At 40.6% G+C, this 17447-nt stretch overlaps 1 protein-coding gene across 1 annotated transcript in view; it reads left to right on the plus strand.

Annotated features, from left to right (window-relative positions):
* Positions 1–17447, plus strand: part of SLC9A2 (solute carrier family 9 member A2) — a 34290-nt gene that overhangs the window by 1618 nt on the left and 15225 nt on the right. The window contains exons 2-4 of the mRNA XM_058824845.1: positions 4122–4585; positions 9841–10091; positions 16678–16895. Of these exons, the coding sequence (XP_058680828.1) occupies positions 4122–4585; positions 9841–10091; positions 16678–16895 (933 nt within the window). The remainder of the gene's footprint in view (positions 1–4121; positions 4586–9840; positions 10092–16677; positions 16896–17447) is intronic.

The following is a 17447-nucleotide window of genomic DNA, read 5'->3' on the forward strand; positions in this document are numbered from 1 at the left end:
TGTAAATACACATACAGACTCAATAATATATAATTTCTGTAAAGCTGTGCATTCTGACTGTAATGGTATTTTGCTAGTGCATGGGCATCTAAAAAGCTAAAAAAAAAAAAAAAGTTGCCTGACTGCTTTAATTTTCCAGTCTGATTCTGGTAAGTAAGCAAGCAAACAGCACAGGTGAAGAAAAACACGTATAATTTTAAAATCCTTTCAGTTACACCATGTGAAAGCAAGTGTGGCTAATCTAGGGCAGGCTGTTGTCAGTGCGTGTGCGCAGAGCAATGAGGGCCAGATGCAGGAGTGGCCCTAGGTGTGGCAGTGCTCAGCTTCACCACACCTATCTGCAGGCGCCCTGACTCCAGGACTGGAATTAGGAACATCCAGTTCTTGCTCCTGGAGCTCTGTCTGTGCTTCCTTATCCAGTGAGTGCATCAGGTAAACCTTCCCAGGTCAAGCTCCCATCGCTCCTAAGTCACATTCCCCATTAAATTTTCACTGCTTTATGCCTTCTTTTCTATTGAAGGTAGCCCAGATAGGCAGTTTTGAACCACCAGTGATGCTCTGCCGTGTCCTACTGGTTACTAGGAATGAGCCATGTGTCCCGATTCAAAAGGATGGAGATGGGTTTCCCAGCCCACCTCACTGCCTGTGGCCCTAAGAGGGGCCCTCTGAGAGGGAAGGCTCTCTGAAGCATTCCTCTCCTGATCATTCCTGCTGGGCAGCAGGGGCATCTTGCCCCTGCCATGCCAGGCAGCGCGAGATCCACCTCAAACTCCCGCACTGCCCAGGAAACTTCGGTGCTTAATCTGGCATCACAAATTCCTTTCTGGGGCTAGGCACTGAATGCTTACACTTGGCACTGCCGAGTATCAAACCTTTATGAACAGATCCCTAAGGTCTTTTCAGCTGTGAGGAGCTCAGAAGATAGGGTCCTGTGTAGCAACAGCTCTCTCAGTGTGTGAAAGATCCCAAAGAATACTTAGCTGCAGCACCTGGTTATGAATCTTTTAACAAATGTGTTTTCACAGAAGTGCAGTTTCACCAGAGCTGAAATGTTCCAGAATTTGCTAATTTTTGTGGGGAATTTACCTGAAAGGTTTGTCTGATCCTGCTGTGATCATGTCACTGTAAGCTTGGTTTAGAGGGAGCAAGAAAGGCAGCATAAGAAAGGAAAGCCTGAAGTTGTCAAGCAGAACTTGAACATTTTAACAAGGTACATTTTCACAAGGATATTAGGAACATGGTGCTTTTTATTTCCATATAGTACATGAGCACGATTTGAAACCTAATAAATTACCTTGAATGGAATTATTTTATGACTACCTCTACTTATTTCTTGTTTTGTGTGTTGATACCAGAGGTGTTTTACTCACATGCTGATGGACTCCATGGGTGTATTAGATGGGACCATTCCACCTGAATGTGCTATAGTCTCTAAGCATGGAGACTAGTCTACCTGATCCCCAGTTTTGCTTAATTTTTATGCTGTTAAGCCTACAAAATATTGTGTAACCGATCCACATTCCCGTTATTTCTATGCTTAATCACAAATGCACAATGAGAAGTGTTTCTTCTAGCAATTGAGTTGATACCCTTCCAAACCTGCTCTCCTGAAAGAAGGTTTATGTTGTTCAGAGGTACTTATCTCAGTGGCATTTCCAGTATCAGAAAGCACTGGAATTCACCCCAAAAAAAGAAGGAAACTGAGATTCTAAGGTCTTTTATCTTGAAACATACTGAACTTGACTTTAGATAAGTATCCTACTGTCATTTTTGCTATGATGTATGGAGGATGCTTACTCAATAAACATCTTCCATGCTTTTGAAGCTGAGTCACTGCATAACCTGAAGCCCAAGGACAGGGTCAGAGGAGGAGAAAGGAGCTGTAGTCTTGCATTCAGCATGGAAGTCTGAGTATTCTGTACTGCAGGGGATCTGCTCCCAGGGTGATCCTGACCCTGTGGCTGTGAATCCATCAGAACAGGGAACATGTCCCTCATTGGGCAGAGAATCTCCTACTGACTTGACATGCACTGGACTCTAAATCCTTGCTCTTCAAACCAGGAGCCACAGCCTGTCCCTAATCGCCCTTGAATACTTTTCATGTAGGCAGAAAGTCTTCCAGGAGTTTTGATGCTGTTTATGTTAGTAAAAAGCATTTTTAACTTAGTGGGAGGCTTTCTGTTATCTTTAAGAATGAGGTGGAATCCCAAATCTCTGAGAGGCCATGAACTTTCCAGAGTAATTTGTGAAGAAGGAAAGAAAAGATTTTATTTTTTTTTTAATTCACAGTAGACATTTCACTGCCATTGTATTACAATTGATGGTATTTTTTTTTGTTTTTGTCAAAAGCTGCATTTTAAAAATTTCCCTTCTCTTGATTTTTTTTGAGGAAATTATTTAGAATTTACTTTTGAAGGGTTTAAAAAAACTTCTGGCAAAACCTACTTACTCAGGGGAAACTTCCTGACCATTGTATTGGAATTGTATTTCTGCCACTGCAGACACCAAGATGAATCATAAAATGTTTATATGTAAGCAGCTGAAAGGTGAAGAGTCAAGTCTCCAACTGAAAATTCTTGATTTTTCCAGTATTGTTACCTGTTCTGCCAATATAGGGCATTGGTGATTCTGGTTTTGAAGAATGGCAATGAATTTGGCAGTCCTTCTAAAGAGTCACATAGGCTGTGTTATTTAAAGCAGTCTGTGTTCATTTCAAAAGGAAAAAAAATGCAGCTTGAGTTGCTTGCTTTGAAAAATAGCTTTAATGGTTACAGAATATTGAAGTAAAAAGTCCATAGATTAAAACAACTTTACTCATGCTCCTTCTTAACCGTGTGTTTTTCCTAATTATAAGTTCAGGCTTTCTTTTAGCTGGAAAAAGAATCCATGGTGAAAGAAGAGTTAACAAAATAGGTGTCACAAGATACATAACCCTGAAACTGGGAAACTGGATGTAAACTATACCCAGATTGCAGAAATTTAACTGTTTTGACTGCAGGTGTCATTTTTACTGAAATAGTTTTTCTGAAATAGACGCCCGTTATTACCACACCCAGTGTTTCTGTGCAGCTCTCATTTAAAATAATTTAAATGCTTTTTAGTTAGGCAGGGATTGTGGGATCTTGTGGGTGTGGATCAATTTCTATATAATTATGTGGGCCAAATATAGATAAGGAGGAGTCTGGAAGAGATTGGCATCGCTGGGACCTGGAATGTGACCTTGGAGCATAAGGTTGATCATTCCATTAGATTGGCCAGAGTAAGTTCCTTCAAAGCTTTTCCATTCCTTACCAGAATTATCCTTAAAACAGCCAACTTCTATAAGTAATTGGAATCTTTAAATCAAAAAAGCATGGCTTTGAGAGTTTTAGAAGGCTAAGTAACATTCAACTACTAAGTCCTCATTCAGAACCTTTTAAAATTAATTTCTTCAGTACTCTGCACAGATTTTTATGAGATAATCCTGACTCTACTACAATTCATATAATACGGAAGAATGAACATAACAATACAGGCCACAGCTTATTGTCACTTTATGGAAAATATGTTGACTTTTGTGAAATTAATTTGGAGGCTCCACTAAAAATAATAATTGTATCTGTAAATGCTTCATTCTGGTTGTGGGGGAAGTGATCATGGGTGACTGGGTGGAAGTCACTTGTGCTAGTTCCCCTCACTAGCTTTGAGACTCTAAAAGTAAAAATGAAATTAAAGTGCTCTTTAAACTCCTTTGTGAAGCTGTACAGAGAGGAAGCAGTGGTTAGTATGATTTTTTTTCCTTCTACCTAGATGTAATTTACCCCATAGAAGTGTTTGGATTGTGTTTCTGGAGCATTCCATGCTTTAAAAAACCCCACAGTTTCACAGAGAGTACCCTTGCACACAGCTAAGTGGAGTGTCTAGCTATCAATGTCCACCAAATCAATTGAATTAACTATGCTAGCCAACATATTTGCCATGACCCATTGTGGATGTCCAGTTCAGTCATTGCAATTAAAATGAAATTGCCCTGCAATCGCTGTTTTTTTAGTATAGAAATGACAATAACAGAATCCAGAATAATCTTATGGATTCTGTACAAGTAACCATCTCCCTTTCTTGTGTTTGAATTTCCTTTGAAGGCTTTCATCTCTATCACAAGTTGCCCTCAATAGTACCTGAAAGCTGTCTCCTTATCCTGGTTGGATTGCTTCTTGGTGGGATTATTTTTGGAGCAGAGGAGAAGTCCCCACCTGTAATGAACAGTGATGTGTTTTTCTTGTATCTGTTACCACCTATTGTACTTGACGCTGGATATTTTATGCCAACTCGTCTGTTCTTTGAGAACTTTGGTACCATATTCTGGTATGCTGTGGTGGGCACACTCTGGAATGCCATCGGCATTGGAATTTCCCTGTATGGAATTTGCCAGATCAGTGCATTTGGTTTGACTGACATCACTTTGCTGCAGAATTTGCTCTTTGGCAGCCTCATTTCAGCTGTGGATCCTGTGGCGGTGCTGGCCGTCTTTGAAAATATCCACGTCAACGAGCAGCTTTATATCCTGGTGTTTGGAGAGTCTTTGCTGAATGATGCTATAACTGTGGTAAGTTACTTGATAAATGATTAATTGATAAGAATGATGAATGATTGTTTACATGCCACTCTTGTATCTCCTTGTATCTGGTTACTACAATTTGCTACTAGATGGAAATCAGGGAGTACTAGTGTGTCTAATTCTTTAAACTTTAGATTTAGAAATCACGGTAGTCTTACTACATGAGAGTAATGGTAGCATATTTACTGTAGGGATTTTACTACTGATCATTCTAGTTTCTGTATCTTTGCAGTTCTATTACTTCTGTAATCTGAAACTGCATTTTCCTGACCTGCAGAAATGTTGTTGGACAGGAAAGGGAAAGGGCCTGGTGTGGGGTGTTGTAGTGTGTTAATGGGGAGGATGGCAAATCATGGAGATGGCACAGGACCTTGCTGAGGTTAACTACTTGCATATGCCCATCCACTTGGAACTGCCCTGAAACCAATACATGTATCCCAGGCTACAGATGAGATAAGACAGCCACCTGGAGGCAATAATTTCTAATCATTAACTAGCTGAATTGGGGTTGTGGTGCTGACCTGAGGACAGCAATCTGCAAATTCCATTATCCCCCCTTAGTGTCCCTCATTTGTACCTGATGACACTGTCTGGGTCATTACTCCCATTTATTCATGCCTTGAAATCCTGCCCATGCCAGCCATATCCTAGCATGCTTTCTGTTTTCTGAGACACAGAAGTACAGTTTTTCAAATGCTGGAAGGATCAGAAAGATTTATGAATTGGGTCTGCACTTTCCTGTTTCTGTCCCTGGATTCTTATTCCAGTCCCATTCTATGCAAAATTGTCCTGTTTTCCCCTTCTCTTGGACTTTGCCTTACCGGTTTTTCCCTTTTCATGGACTTTTCCTCACCTGCTTAACACATGTATATGTCATAATTTATTTTGAGCCTTGGTATTGATAAATTCTTGTGTGTCTGTGGGAATACTATATTATTTCTTCACTTAGACTGCATGCTTTACCTGAATCTGTTGCTATCCAGTCAGCTGAATCACATCTCCTCTTACAGGCTTGCCTTAAAACCTAGTTTTTCTCATTAGCTTACAGTTGGAACTGCCTGCCAGTGCTAAACTGGTACTTTAAGCCAGTCCTGTAAATAAATAGGTGCACATACTGAGTTTCAAAAGGCTTAGCAGTTCAGCCATGGCTGGGTCTGTCTCTAGTCACTCTAATGCCACTTGTGTGATGGATGTCTATTCATACAATTTTTTTTGGGGGGGGGGAAGAAAGAATTTGGTTATTTAAAACTTGTTTGGCGGATTTTTCCCAGCAAAATCACTTTTTTCAATGAAAGTCAGCCACTGAGGCAGCAGTTAATACGCATGATTTGCTGGGAAAACTCTGCATCCTGATCACAGGCATATTCATATGTGCTATTTCCCAAAGGTAAATTTCTCTACACCACCATTTTTCTAGGGGCTGGCACGGCAATTTAATGTATAACTTTTCTGTAGGCCTCATTATTGTCTTCTTTGGAGGTTTCCTTATGGCCTGCCTCCCCAGATGCCCTAACAGAGGGAAGATAATCTGAGGAGTCTGTAGGGACAGTCCAGTAATGCACTTATGGCCTTACATATATTTATGAAGGAGTGAAAGGAATGTGGAGTACCTTTGGTCTTATTTCCTATCATGCAAAGGTAGCGCTTAGACAGAGATCAAGTTGTTTCCACATGCACAGAAATGGTCTGCTAATGGTTCCTTGTTATGTTTTTGCACACCTGCAATCATGTGATTATACCTAAAATGTGACCCAGGATGTCACACAGATTCCTGGGGCTGTCCTTACAGGACCTTGCCTTCCCTGTCCGAGGAGATGCTGCTGGAGCAGGCCTTGCCAGGCTACTCAGCCCTGGGCTTGGAGAAGGTGGTGCTTTGTACTCTCCCTTCCTCTGTCCCTGTTTTATGGAGAGCTGACAATACCAGCAGAGCTCAGAACCTTTCAGCTTTCATCTTCTGGAGCCCTTGAGTCCCACCTGCCCTGGCAGGGGCCTGCAGTGGGATGTGGGCATGAGGCAGGCAGGGAGTTGAATGCAGGTTTGCCACCCATGGAAGCTGCCTAATGCCTATGGCCACTGCAATATCAAAAAACCAGGGTCTATGCAGATAGGCAGTGCAAAACATAGTGGCTTTATTAAATGTTCTTTTATTGGAACAGCAGTGTCATCTATGCTTTCCTTTTCAGAGAATGTGCTCCCACACCTTCATTTTGTATACAAAGAAAGGTGTGTTTTCTCTGGAGTTATGAGTTCTGCTGCATTTTTCAGGTTGTCTTCCATGTTTTTGCGATATGTCTGTGCATTTGAATGGTTTTTTTCCCTCACTGGTGGAATTTTGGAACTTGAATTTGACAGAAGACATTCTTTGACAATTGGATTCTTGATCAGAGTTGGTGCTTTACCAAGAAATCGAGTCAGACATAGCAAGCAAGGTGATAATAAATTATAAGATCACAACTGAGTGTTAGAAGTTCAAACTCCAATTCTGGGCTTAAAATCAGAAAGAAGGAGCCAGTGTCATTTTAATAATATTATTCCCATGTTAGAAAACATTACAGCAGTACTTTGTTTGCATCTGCTGACAACATTATTTTAGAGTGCCCTAAAGTAATTTTAGAATTAAAAACTTAATAACTGAGAACTGATGAAAATAAGCAATTAGTGTTTCAGAGATACTCTGAGACAAGATTAAAAAGTGATCAGTGACTAATATTGCTTGGTGTGACCATCAGTGAGTTCAGGTGAAGGCTATGGAGTAAATGAAAATCTTGAACTTCAAAACATCCCTCTGTTATCACATCAGATGCATTAAAAATGTGACCAGAGTTGGTGTTTGATGCTCCTGGAAGTTTAGAGAAAGCTCAGTAAAACTGAACTGCTGTAGAGTAAAGGGAAGTGAAGCAGATTTTGATCTCATTTGCAACAGTGTAAATAAAAAACAATGAGGTTAAAATCCTGTTCATGACATTCCATAGTTGTAGCTGCTGCTTTAACCATGGCTGAGGTACAAAGGAGAAAATGGCTCTTCTTCTTTCAAATAATTTATGGCATTAGACTTGAGATTTATGAGGATGTCTCCATGTGGAGCAGCAGGCTCCATTCTATTTGCAGGGTGAATACTTTGCTGGGAAGTGACATTATGGAAAGGCTTGGATAGATCAGAATTCTCTGCTTCTTTACAAGAACCTTGTAAAGAACCTTTAGAAACTAGCCTTGTATTTATTTATATAGTTACTTTTTAAAACATAAAAAATACTATTTAAAATGCCAATTAAATAAAATAATCAGCTTCCCTAATATATACCAAGAGAGTATTCTGCCAGGTCAAATTCTGTAGGTGTCTTAAAGAAACACACAACTCTGAGATCATCCCAAGTTTCAACAAGTGACTCAGGGCAACTCTTTGCACACAGCACAAGTCAACATTATTCTTCAGACTGTGATTAATGGAGTCCTGGGAGTGTGTGGAATGAGAGGTCCTTGTAAAGTGACCAGCAAAGGCACTCCTACTGTCAGTAGGTTTAATTCTGGTATACTTCTCTCCATGCAAATCCATAAGGTCTACAAATCAAAACAGATGGAAAAACTGTGGAGCCTGTGACAGTGTTTTCCTTCCTGCACAGTACATAATAACAAGGAATGGGCAAAAAGGCTGGGAGTCTGCCTCAGGGCAGCAAGGGGTTTGTGCAGATGAAAAAGGACACTTCTCCCAAGTGGACTCATCATGAGAGCCTCATTGTTATCTAATAAATAGTTCATGATCCTGCTGTTATTGTATTTGCTGCTCTGTAATGAAAATTACTGGTGACCATTCTAGGTTTGATTTAACCTTCTATTTTCATGCTTGCTCTGGAATATATTTTCTCTTTTCTGTTTCATTTCTTTCCTTTCACTTAGCCCAAAGGACCCATAATAAACCATGTCTTTGCATTAAACTTTCTGTTCTGTAAGACTTACCCAGTTTTGACTAAGAAGGGCTGAACAGCTTATGTTCTGTCCTGTGAAAGAGAACAAGAGTGCAAACATGAAAAACCCTTCCACAGCCACTACTCAAACACCTACTTTGTTGGCACAATGCGAGTACTGATAAAACATTGTGATCTCAAATAGCATTCCTGATAGAGAAACCTGTTTGGTGTACTAAGAAGTCTAGAAAGAAAGCAGAGATTTAACTCCTGCAAGCTAAGATGACTGGTCACTGGCTTAGTCTGTGAACCCACTGTGGTAGGAACAGTTGCCTGTGACCAAAGTTTGCTCTGTACAAGAGGATGGTGTAGCCACCCTAGCACTGCAGGGCTGGGAGCATGCATGCAACACCATGGAATGGTTAAATCTCCCAAGTGGATCTGCAGATGGGGCAGCCCTTTAAAGTTTTTTTTAAGTAACTGATTCCATTGGTTTCTGTTTTGGAGAAATTAGAACACTGTATATTAGAGAAATGTTGTCTTTAGATTGTTCTGTTTCCTGTATAAAACAAAAAGGGTCCCTGGCTAAGGAAATGTGATAGTCCCATAGACTTAGTTTGTTTTGAAGGATGGTTATAAATGCTTTGAAAATTAAACTGGGCAAACATATGGCAACAGGTTTTTTTAATGGCGACAAAATCCAAATCTCTAGAAATACTCAATATTTTGAACAGTCTTTAAACCATTGAATTCCTAATGGTCAAGAATTTTGAGAAAGAGCACTGCCTTAATAAACACCATGTTTCTTTTACTCCTTGAGGTGGTCACTGTCCATCCCTAGCTGCCTCTACATCCCCTCTTACCCCAGCAGTTTAGATGAATCTGTGGTCTAGTTCAGTACTCTACCTCTCAGTGTAATGTAGATCAAACAGATTTGAAAATAACCTGATTTTTCACTGGTTATGAAACTGTGGGTTTTTTTCTCCTTCTGTTTTATTTCTTTTAGTCTGGGGAAAATCCGAAATATACATTAGGAGCTCTGTAAATAAATGATTTTAAAGAAGAATTAGATAGATTTATGCTCCTGGCCCCCAGAGTGGCATGGGTGAAGAAATCTGTCCCCTTTGCAAAAAATGGGAGTAATTATATTTATCTGTCTTTGGTATCTCCCTGATATATATGGATGACAAATAACATGCCAGATATAAATAACAGCATATCTAAAAAAGCAAATTCAAGTTAGAGAAATTCAAAGTTCAACATTTAAGCAGAGGAACATGATGGCATGAAGGGAAATTAAGAATAGTTCACAAAGATAATGTGCTTTCTTTTTCCTCATAGGTCCTGTACAATTTGTTCAAGTCTTTCTGCCAGATGCGCACAATTAAGGTTATTGACATATTCGCTGGGATTGCTAACTTCTTTATAGTGGGGATCGGTGGAGTATTGATTGGAATCCTTTTGGGATTTGTAGCAGCCTTTACCACCCGTTTCACCCATAAAATCCGAGTGATTGAGCCACTCTTTGTCTTCCTGTACAGTTACTTGTCATACATAACAGCCGAAATGTTTCATCTCTCGGGCATCATGGCGTAAGTACCACAAACTTCAGTACTCGTAGCATCCAAGTAAGAGTGCCAAAGGGAATTGGAGAGAGGATCAGCTTTTGCAAACCCTGCCATGTGGCATTGCTCGACAGTGCATGGCACAGTTGCTGGCTTGAGGATTTCCGGCCTCTTCCCTCCCGCTTCCGCCCTGCATTCTCAGCTTGCCACCACACCAGCTGTGTCACTAAAACTGCTCATGGCATCCCATCATGAGCTGTATCTTTGAAATGTTCCAAGTTAAAAATATTCACTTGTATTTTCAGTGGGCTTTTTTTTAACCCAGGTCACTTTGGTGACCTGTGTCCTAATGTGACCCTTCAACTATTCATAAGGGCATGGGTGTGGAGTGGCCCGCGGTGATGTAGGGGCAATGGTGGCAGGGAAGGGGTGGCAGTGGTAGCAGGGAACTTCATGAGCTGCCTTCACTTTCGATGCCAATATATTGTGAAACTGTGTTTAACAGTTAGTCATGTGAGCAGCCAGTAAATACCATTCAATGAAGACAATGTATATATCATTAAGGCAAACTTCTGTTGGATTACATGCACAATAAGGATTGGGTGAATGTAAACTTTGCAGTCCAGTGGTAATATAATCCTATAGTTTAGTATCTTGATACATATGCCTGTGTGTTACAATGTTCTCTGTATACATCATTATGTATAAAATAATATTTTTCTTCCCGCTTCCAACAGATTCAAATATTTTCACTTCTGGTTTTTCACTCCTCGTCTTCAGTAAAAAAAGATCACAGCCTTTCTCTTCACTCTGTTTATACTGTAAGAACTTCAACATAAAAAAGAGCCCTTATGACATTTGATATAATTAAATATTTTGCTCTGGTTCCAAGTAATATTTTTAAAGTCAACTTTCTTTAATGACTTTTCATTGTTCTAGTGGCAAATATGAGTCATTCAGGCACGAGGAGCAGAGCTTTTTGTGTAAGCTCAGATGTTACTGCCGAGTGTCACTAATACTTGATAATACCTCATCTGATTATTATCTTTTAGGCAAGTGAAGATAGGTTTACTATTGCAGTCATGCCAGTATAAGGTTTTCTGGGGCTGGGAAGCGATTTTCAAGGAAACTTACGGGTGATGATTTCAGTAGTATAAAAATAGGAATATGCCATGAAAAAACGGGTTGGAACTTTAATGCAAGTAAAGAGCTAAAGATTACATGGGTTTCTTTCTCTGATATGAGCCTAAATAAAGCAGCATATGCATCCACTTTGACCGAGTTCATAAATGTGCCATCTCTTTCCATAGCTTCTATTCATAGCATTTGTGTGGTTTCTAGTTTCCTCCACCTCTAAAGCCAAATGTCCTTGACATCCTATGATCAAATGCTTAAAGGGTTTCTAAACCAAAAACATGTGGCTAAACTGTACATGGAAAAAATTGAGGCAGTGTTTATGAAAATACTGATTTGGACATGCTGCATCCAGGACACAATGAATAGGGCATGCTGGGTCTGCTGGTGGATCAAGGGACCCACCACATGCCAGTGCCTGCCACCAGCACACCAGTGATTCCTGCAGCACTAACAACCTGTTCATTTTAGTTTCTGCAGTGGCCCCTGAAGGGGTGCAGAAGAGGAAACACTAAGTATTTTCACCCTCAAACAGCACAGTATAAATAGAGTTATCTTTAAAATGTTCTGTCTGTTTTTGTCTCTAAGCATACTTTGTAATAGCTGGCAGAACTGTGTACAGCAGTTAGATCCCAGCTGAGACAGAAGGGCTCTCTGCTGCCATGTAGGGTCTCAGCTGCTATAAGCCCTAAAGCTTGTCCCCTCCCAGCAGTGCTGCTGACAGCCTTGGAGCTCCTGCAATCTCTGCATCCCCTTGGAGTAAATCTGCCCCGTTCTTGTCACATTTTTTGGCCTTTGAACTACAGAAAGTAATTTGCTCTGTGTCACAGTGCCAAAACGCACACCAGTGTTAACGAGAGTTCCCTGTCATTTTTTGCAGCGATTGACTCACGTAAGGATTGCTTGGGTCTGACCTAAAACTCAGCCCTCCTTTGAGCAGGTATTTGGAGCAAATGACCTTGGAATGTCCCTTCCAACCGAGACAGTTTATTTATTATTTGCTTCTGTGGCCATTTACAGTTCAGCCTGTGAGGAACAATTGCCTGGTCTCCCCTTTTTCACCCACATCCACATGAGCCTGTTAAACTACTGATTCCCACTTCTTTCATAACCAGGTTTATAAAGATACTCAGTGAGACCTTGAGGTTACATGCTGTACCATACTTTAGGGGAAGGACATGAGCAGGAACGTACAGTGTTACCAAATAAATAAGATACTTAGATTGCCTCATTCCTGGGCAAGTAGGAATTCACTGGCAGAGGAATAGAAGGGAACGAAAGGCACTTGTCCCTCTTCTGATAAGTTTGTGTACTCATTCTAAGGATAAACGATTCTTGAAATGTCTGTGTATAACCCCTGCACCAGGTTACCTGGCTGCAGCAGTGAAGGGACTGAACCATGTCCCTGGGAGCTGCGGGGAGAAAATCTCTTCCGAAGGAGGGAAAGAGTTTCTACTGTAACCAGAGCTGGGCATGAATGAGGATCACAGCTGTAAAACATACAGATCCAAATCTGAGCTTTAGTCACTTGCTTCCACGCTGCATTTTCTGCTTACTAATTTCTCATAAAGGCTGTGAAGCAGCAGAAGTTTTAATATAGGTTTCTTTTTTTTTCTTTTTTTTTTTCTTTTTTTTTTTTTTTTTTGCAACAATGAATTAGCAGTCTGAAAGGAGCAAACATTGAAACTACTGTAAATTTAGTAGGTCAAGGAAACTTGAGGATTGAACCCAGTGGCCTAGTTTATTGCAGTCCTGACAGAAACTGTACTGTTTATACAGTGAGACTTTTATTCTTCAGAAGTACAGAATGTTTCAGGTTAATTGCAATGAAGTGCTTTTCCCTTCCCCTTTTTGACCAAGGTAACTACTCCGGTCACAGAATTGGAAGCCAAAATTAATGTATGTGGGTAAAAAATGTAAAATAAAACACATCTAAGCTTTGGCTTTGATCATTGTGACAGTAAAAATTTAGTTTGTGAAGAATTTATTATAATAATGTATATAAAACCTTGCATAAAGACATTGATTTTATACTAAATTTTAACACTGTATCCCCACACAATTTTCAAATGAAGGAGACTTCAACATTTTTTTCTCATGTAAATAAATACTCTAAAGAGATACCTGATTCCAAGTGAGCAGTGATTAGGTATGGAATATTACTTATCTGAAGAGTAACAAATTGTTTGCAGCTCTATTTCTTGTAGCATTGAACCAACCCTTCTGTTGCTTGACACTAATTGAATGAATGCAAAATGTGACTTTAAATAAGAGTGTTGTCCCTTTAAATTCTAGTGGGTAAGCATGGTAGGTGTTTTAAGTTACAGCTTGCAAGGATTCTGATTAATCTGGTGACAGATTCTTATCTTAGACATCCATTTACAGTGTCTCCATTACCTCAGGTTCCAAAAACAAACCATGTCCGGAGCGTGATTCCCTGCTCCCTATGCTGCAGGGCTTTCCTAAATTACTATAATCATGAAAACGATTTATTTTAAGAAGGTAATAAACAATGCTGTGTGTTTCGTTGTGCCTTTGATGCAGACCTGACAGTCCTAATGCTTCAGGGCACTAAGCTGCTGCTTTGGGACTCTGAAATGACAGTGGGCCTAGGAATGGCTGTTTTCCAGCCCACCCACTGCCTTCTTGCTCCTTTGCACTCGCTGCCCCTGCTCTTGCCAGCTCCAGTGAGTGCCATCGGCGGGAGCAGCCGGGCTGCAGCAGACTGGCTACACTTTCGCAGGCAGGGAGTGTGCACACAGGAGAGCTGTCACAGCCCAGCCATAGCTGATGTCTTTGTGGCTGTGGCAGTGCAGGGAAGAGCTGGTCTGAGTATGAGGCTTTTGGCATGTCAAAGTGTTAAGTGGATTTGAGAAGATTTGTCATATACTTTTGTGGTTGATCATCAGAGCAGTGTACAAACTGAGGAACCCAGGAGTGTTTGAAGGCTTCTGGGCTTGAGTGCATGTCCCGACCAAGGTGCTGCTTCTTGTCAGGACAAAATCTGTGTGTGCCAGGTCCTCTCCCACTTTATTGCTCAGGCACATGATGTGGGATCTGTTGTAAGTCCCCAGTCTGGGTAACTGTAAGATCAGAAGAAGAAGGAAAGCTGTGAAAAGCATCATCAGTTTGTCAGTATTGGCACCTCTGTTATCCTAACCATGTGCTCAAACTAGAAATGTTACCTTAACCACTGAGTGTTTCCGAGACAAAGCTTGCATGCTTATGAAATCTTCATTATATCTTCCACAGTGTACCCTGTGTAGACAGGATGAGCTCTACTTCCCTGGCAGCATGCTACCTGTGGACCACATAGGATATTTCTGTTCAGGACTCTGGTTAAATCAGCTGACAGTGAGGAGAGGGCTGACAATTATTTCAGTACAACATATAGATGGGGGTCTGGGATAGCCTTAGTGAGGCTTTCTTCCTCCTGAGACTTGGACTTTGCTTAGGGATGGAGGTAGTCTTTGCATGTCAATGGGCATTTATTTTGTGCTCACTAGATCCTTCTCCATCACCAAGTACAGGTGGGCAAAAGTGCAGGGTGAAGGGCAGAGTAGGTGCTCTGTTCTGCCTGTATTTGTAAGTCACTATCTGCCCCATCAGACTGCATCTGTCCCCATATCATATCCTTATCCTTGGGTTTACTTCACTTTGATGTATATTCAGGGTCTCTGCTGCTTGGGAGAGGCCAACAGAGTACAGTGTGTCCTCTCCCAGTGCCCACATGTCCTCCCAGACTTGTCCTTCAGAATTATTGTTGCCCAGCCACTTTGGGGCTGTAGATGTGGTTCAATGTAAGAGAATGAAACTTCTGGACAAAACTAACTTTAATTAGTTTTTAATTAATCCAAGAGAAATGTGTTCAGAATCTGCCAGTGACTACAACCTGAGCTGCTGCTACAGATTCCCTATTGCAAAATGCAAAGAAAGTTCACTGTATGGAGGTCCTTTTGAGGTTACTGCTGCTTCTGGGATTCCTCCTGCTTTGCAATTTTTTTTTTTAAATCCCTTATTTAGAAGAAAGAACCCAGGCATGCTCATATTGTCATGTGTTCATAATGTCAGTGAGGTTTTTCTGAGCTCTGTCTCAGTCTGCCTTCCCATTTACATTCACATTCAGAGGTGTTCGGTTCAGAGTGATTCAGAGATGGGGCCTTTGGCTTAGAGGCAGGACATGCTTAGCAGAAGAGTTTCTGCCGTGAAATCTCCACAAGATTTGGGAGATTTCAACAGAAATTTTCAGAGATGCTAGCAAACCTGCCCTCCTGCCCCATTAGAGAGAGAAGTGTAGAGATTTCAGCATGAAGAAATATCCCCCATGTTAGCAAATACTTATATCTGAAAATCCAGTGTAACTGGAATAAATAACCCTAGATTAGTTGTCTGTATTCAGAAAGACAATGTAATTACATCTCTCTTTCTTTGTTTAGATTTAGTGTGCTAAAATATTTTAGCACAAACTTTGATGGGTTTGACTGAGAACCCATACATGGATGTTTTTCACTGGGAAATCAGAGCAGATGTTGTTGCCCTAGACAGTAGAACCAGGAATGACAGCTGTTTCACAATGTATATTGCCTTAGTTGTCCTCCCTGATAATTATTAGTGAGCTCAGACTGTCTTTCCCTACACTGAGACACCACCTTGGAGTTATCCTCCAGCCAGCTCTGCTAACTACCCTTAAACCTGTAAATGTGTAGCTGAGTGGTCCTCAGCCATCCCTGTACTGTGGGCAGCCACACTGAGCAAGTGATGTACAACCAGTAATGTTTTTCCCCAGGATTAACAAACTCTGCTAATACAAAAATAGACTTGTGGATGCACTTACAGTAAGCCCTTTCTTTTCTCTCATGTATCAGCTGAGATGCCCATTTCATTCATTTGTAGACGCTTTAAATGTGCAGCAGCAGCAGTTATTTCTGCTGATATTTTTCTCAGCCCTATGTGCAGGCAGAGCAGGTCTCAACTGGTGAAGGATGACAAATTGTCTGTAGCCTTGCTGCTTACTTTGCTTGGAAAGAGGAGCTGGCTACTGTCACTGCCACTAAGGTTGGACAGCTGCTGGTAGGGAAGGAGGGAAGTCCTGCCCTGCCCCAGGATCTGCAGTTTCCACCCTGTCTGATGTCCCTCAGCAGCAAGAGATGCAGCAACTCCTGTTTTCCAAGGCTGTCCCTGTCTCTCCTCATCTTTGCCCCTTTCAAAACAGGGTTGGAGTGACCCCTGCACAGATCATGTGCAGTTAGTATGTGAAAAAACTCTCCGTGCACTGATGTCTGCTCAGAAAACTTCCCATTGCAGAACAAAAAAAAAAATCATGCCCAAAATTGAAGTCTGTAAGTTTGAGATTGGGTATGGAATAAGTTATGCTTTGCATTTTAAAGAGAACTAGGGAAAATGAATAATATTATGTAGATATAAGAGAGGCTAAAAAAAAATAAGGCAAATGAAATATGGGATAATGTTTGCCTTTCAGGATTACAGCTTGTGCCATGACCATGAATAAATATGTGGAGGAAAATGTTTCTCAGAAATCCTATACAACGATAAAATATTTCATGAAGATGCTGAGCAGTGTCAGTGAGACTTTAATCTTCATCTTCATGGGTGTGTCTACAGTTGGGAAGAACCATGAGTGGAACTGGGCCTTTGTTAGCTTCACCCTCCTCTTCTGTTTAATCTGGAGGGCACTGGGTAAGCAAGTCTCTGACTATGGGTCAGTATTCTTTGCAAGTGAAATGTTTAATTTCTTGTCAAGTAGAAATTGCCAAAAATTAGACAGAGACCCATCAGTTTGTGGCATGGTTTTTGTATTAGTAACATGCCCTATATCACAGGGTCAGCTTCCACTTTTCCCTAAAATGGAACATAAAAATCAGTTTTGCCGTGATCTTACTTACCTAAAGTGAGAAGCAGTCTGCCTATTTATCACAATACATGTATTTAAGTAAACTTTTATTTACAAATGAGCAAATTTTGGTAAAAATAATTATCAATCATTCAGGAATTAAAAAGGTTGTGGGGTTTTGTTTTTTTTTTTGCTTCTTTGTTTGTGGGATTTTTTTGCTTTGTTTTTGTTTTGTTTATAATTTAAGTTTATTAGCTTTGGGATTTTCACAGTCATTGACAAGAATAGTATCAAACCAGGAAATGCTGTAATTGAAGTGTAAAGAAAAACTCCTGTAAGAAAATGATCCCTCCTGAATTTAAAGCACTACTCTCTTTCTTTTACCTAGAGAGCTAAGT

The sequence above is a fragment of the Ammospiza caudacuta genome, chromosome 2 (assembly GCF_027887145.1).
Source record: "Ammospiza caudacuta isolate bAmmCau1 chromosome 2, bAmmCau1.pri, whole genome shotgun sequence".
NCBI classification, from domain to species: Eukaryota; Metazoa; Chordata; class Aves; order Passeriformes; family Passerellidae; genus Ammospiza; species Ammospiza caudacuta.